The 4,636-nt window shown below is 40.6% G+C and overlaps 1 protein-coding gene across 1 annotated transcript in view; it reads right to left on the bottom strand.

The window, feature by feature from the left end:
- Positions 1-863: 863 nt before the first annotated feature.
- The window catches only part of ANKDD1B (ankyrin repeat and death domain containing 1B), a 30,625-nt gene continuing 26,852 nt past the window's right edge, over positions 864-4,636 (bottom strand). Inside the window, exons 14-15 of the mRNA XM_081929408.1 lie at positions 3,695-3,826; positions 864-2,012 (exon numbers count right to left, since the gene is read on the bottom strand). Of these exons, the coding sequence (XP_081785534.1) occupies positions 1,954-2,012; positions 3,695-3,826 (191 nt within the window). The 3' untranslated portion in view covers positions 864-1,953. The remainder of the gene's footprint in view (positions 2,013-3,694; positions 3,827-4,636) is intronic.

The following is a 4,636-nucleotide window of genomic DNA, read 5'->3' as shown; positions in this document are numbered from 1 at the left end:
TTTGAGGCTTAAATATAAAGCGCCTGAGTTAGTGCAATGTAGTTCTTTGTAACTGCAAATAAGGTCTACTTGAAATTCTTATTTTCTTAACTATTTTATTAATGATTATTTAATGTTTTTAATAAAAAGGATAAACTGAACTCTGTATATTTTAAGAAGCACGAGTATTTCTACTACTTAAACATTAATAGTGCCTTACATATATCTTTTATTATTCTGAAGCCCTAAACTATTGAGGTACCAATCAGACTTGAAATTGGGGGGGGGGGGTTCCTCCATAATTTTTGCTGTCACCAAATGAGAAAACTGGGCAAAATACAATATGAAATAGGTTTCTTTGCCACATTTATATACGTAATTTGAGTGAAAATGAATGCTTTTATAAAGTAGTAAGAGAGAAGTAATGTCCCAGTACTTTGTTTTCATGATAGCAACGTTTTGGTTCCTTCCAATTGTAAAAAGTGGCATCTGCAGTGCCACTTTTAAAGGTCTCATAATGCATTCTTTCATGATGAATTCGAGTTTTATCAGTTCCACTGGGCTGAGGCCATTTACGGTGTTAAAGGTCAGCACCGACACTTTGAATTGTGCTCGGAAACGTACTGGGAGCCAATGCAGATCTCTCAGGACCGGTGTTAGATGGTCTCAGCGGCTTCTCCCAGTCACCAGTCTAGCTGCCGCATTCTGGATTAGTTGCAGTTTCTGAGTCACCTTCAAAGGTAGACCCACATAGTCTAGCGCATTGCAGTAGTCCAAGTGGAAGATGACTAGAGCATGCACCACTCTGGCGATGCATTCTTCCCGTATGTGTACTCGGTTTCACACTTTTATGCTAAAGACACAAAATGGAACAACTCCAGTAGTTGTTTAACACCAGCTTCCATCAGTCCTGACTCTTGGCCACAGCAGATAGGAACTAGTTCAATAATAGTAATAATAATTTATGCCACCCATGTGACTGTAACCTAGTTTTAACATCGTTATTTATTTAGACACCACCCTTGCATATAAAATAGCCATAGGGTATACAAAAAAATTTACAGGTTCAATAAAATAGAAAATACCTTGAAAGCAAAACAAAATATTAATAAAATGATGGTCTCATCTTGAAAAGAAATGGTTGGACAACTAAATAGGCCTGTTGCCATAAAAACATTTTCAAGAAACGCCTGAAAATTAGTAGCTGAGAGTATTTCACAAAATTGGACTGGCGATACTAAATGCCTGACTTCTAGGAGGACAAGAAATTGTTCTCCTCCAGGTGATCTCTGGTCAGGCTGGGATATTCTTGGCCCAGGATCCAAAGAGGCTTTTGTGGACATCTAAGACATGCAGAGGCCCTGCCAATTTCCTTTCCCAATGCTGACTGCCACTTCAAGGAACAGCATTTTGAAAAACCACAGGAGGTTGCATTGAGAAAAGGATGGTTGTAAAAGCTTGGGTATGTACAGCTCTTTCAGCCCTAATACACAATTTGTATAATTTAGTACCATCACGCCATTCTGGAAAAATATATTTTTTTGTTTCCAGGTGTCTACTTGCAGAAATAAGATGGAGGAAACTTTAAACTTTAGGAGGAAAAAATTATGCTGAAAAACACTTTATACTGAAGGAACATCAGTTGTGTACTGTATGGTAACCTCATGTTAGAACCTTCAGATTATGAAGTTTAGATAAAATTTATTGCATTAAGTCTCAAGATTCTGTTAAGTATCTAACGCAAAGTTTTAATTCACATGTCCACTATAGAATTGTTTGCCGTAAGAAAAATACATGGTATTCTCTTGCCAAAAAACCAAAAACCTTCTGTCGTACAAATATGTTTCAGTGCATTGAAATAGAAGTTTGGGGAACAAACTGGCTGCTTTTGAAGAAGCATCTTCTATTGAAAAATAAAAATGGCACCTGTAAATTCCAGCATGTATGTAGTTTCCAGCTCTTTGGTGGATGAGTTCATGAAATTGCACATTTCTTGGATTCTGTGCCAGCATTATTTTCTGCTCTGATCTTCTCTGTAAGAGGAAATAGTTGTGAGACTTCAGAAAACATATCATGCCTATAGTATGTTAGATGTGAATGATTCATGTTCGTTTCTATACAACGCACAATATTCAGTAGGCACCCAACCACCTGCTGTTAAAGTGAAACCAGAGGTAATTAAAAAACTTCTGAAATAGGCACCCCCAAAACAAAGTTGTTTGGCTTGCTTTCTTTTATTTAAAATGCTTTCAGTATTTGTATATGGGCTTCCTGCCATCTTGTTCCCTCTACTTGTCTTATATGTACTGATGATGTACTTATAGCCACAAGAAATTGATACTGCATGGGAAGTTTTCATCTTTTTCTCACAGCCCAGGCTCCAGTATATCCCATCATTTCATTCTTAAATTTTTTTGCTCACGACTGCAAGCTCTTTCCCTCCAACACTGAAGCATTCAGGGCTCATCCACACTGCTGCTTGTCTTCTGCCTAGAAAGCAAGGATCCAAGCGGTTTTCTGTTGGCTCCTCTGCTTTCCCCAGGAAAAGCCACTCTTTAGCACTCAGAGCAAATGTCAATCCACGAAAAACCTGATTGATGTTTGTTCTGATTCAGCAGTTAATAATGGGTTTTCCTGGGGGAAAGCAGTTGGACAAGCAGAAGTCTGGATGAACCAATATTTTTGTTTTGTTTTCTCCCCAAAGTAACAAATTGAGTACAGCTTGTTCCTATCTTCCTCCAGCAAGCAGCTCATTATCCATGAGGACATGGCATCGCACCCTTAGGGATAAGGTGAACTTGCTCAAAGTAAAATTTGGGCTTTTCATCAGCTGGAAAGGCCCCTTGCCTCATCTGAAGTCTGGTGTCTCACTTGTTTAACCACATCAAGGAATTGCTACTGTGTTAGCATCCATAATGTATTTTTTGTGTGTTTTAATGGATTGATGATTGATTGCAAATGGCAGGCATTTCCTTCATCTGGGGTGGAGATGCTCAAGAATGTGGGGAGGGAGTGTGAAAGTGTGTGGTGTTGCTTTCCTGGTGCCATGGAATGCTCCCTGTTACTAAAAGACAACCACATCATTGTTGTGGGGGATCAATATGGTATGATCACCACAAGCAGGACTGGCAAGCATGAGGTTGTAGTGGGAAGAAAGCCGCTGTGACTGTACTTGTATGGCACAGCTGATGACTCTTGAAGTATGACTAAATAAATCAATATGTGTTGGTATAGCAGGGGTGGGCCAGATCAACTAAACCAACTGAAGTCACTTTCCAGGCTCCCAGCAAAATCGATCCCTTGCAATCCTCTTGTGCACTGCCATAGCTAGCAAGCTGGAAGAAGTGTCTGCACAAAAGGAAGCTGCACAATTGGAGGTACATTACGCAAACCAGCAGTGTGTTGGGGAATAAAACTTTCTTATCTTTAGAGATTAATACAGAATCAGAGAGGCATTTATGTTGTCAGCTCAAGCATTTCACTTTGCTAGATGGAATGACTGCCCCTCTCCTCCCCCTACACACTGTTTTCGGGGTTCTTGTGACACACCCTTAGCCATTTTTGGGGGGGGGTGGAGGAGGAGATGGGGGAAATCTCCATGGTGCATGCAGAAGACCTCGCACAAGGTTTCTGCTGACAGGACTTGTTCGGTAAATCCCACCCAAAGTCTCTGCTCTTCAAAGACTAGATAGAATATCTTAATTTGATTGCTCACCAGCTAGATCTCTGAATCCTCCTTTTACCAGATCTTCATACAAATATTTAACTGGATTCTGGCCAGCCATTAGGACGCCATGCAACCAGATGAGAAGCATTCTGTGTCCATGTTCCTTGTAGCTCTTTTTTCCTAGGCAACAACATATGTAATGTTAGCCTATAGTTTTAGAAAGAAAAATGTTTTCACATGGGATGTTATCTCCCACTGGTGTAGGGATGCTTGCTTGAATGAGCTTGATACTCCAAGGCCCTCTGTTCACAGGGAAAGAAGAGGCTCTGTTGGGAGCAGGGGTTGTATAAAGGGTCTCTGTTTCAAACTTGCAATTCTTAGAGGGAGTTATCATTAGTCTCTTGTCAGCCAAAGATTCTCCAAGCACTGGAAAAGATGTATATAAATGTACTATGCCATAGGGAAGAAAGGGATTGATATTCCATACAACAAATTAGGGGAAAATACACTCCCGTAACCATGATAGCATGCTGCCAAACAATGAAGCAAGCAATACTTCCACCCCCTAACCAGCAGATAAAAATAAAAACTCAACACCAACACCCCAAAGGCCAGAAAATTTGCACTGAATATGGAATCACCAATTTGCTGTGTGGGAGGACTGAGAGTTAAGGTGGACATTACGTGGGAGATGTGAGAACAGAAAACCCTTGCTCTTCTTTTTAACTGAAAAGTAGCCGTGGAGACTAAAAGGAAGGTGCTGCCTGACTCTTTCGTCCACCATTTGTCCACCGAAATTTGCTCTCCCCAAACTGCTTCACTGTCTGTATGGGGATCCTGTATCTTCTCCCATGTGGGAGAGAGAGCAGCTTCAATTTGTGTGGTGGGGTGCCCACCCCCAAAATGGAATGAAAGTGGTTAGGTATTCCCTCCCCCTTATTGTTCTTCTCAGAGATGCAAACACAAATCTCATGTAACATCCAGTTTGGC

Source organism: Podarcis melisellensis (genome assembly GCF_964234715.1).
Source record: "Podarcis melisellensis genome assembly, chromosome: 11".
NCBI lineage: Eukaryota > Metazoa > Chordata > Lepidosauria > Squamata > Lacertidae > Podarcis > Podarcis melisellensis.
This window is presented reverse-complemented; position numbering and strand designations above follow the sequence as displayed.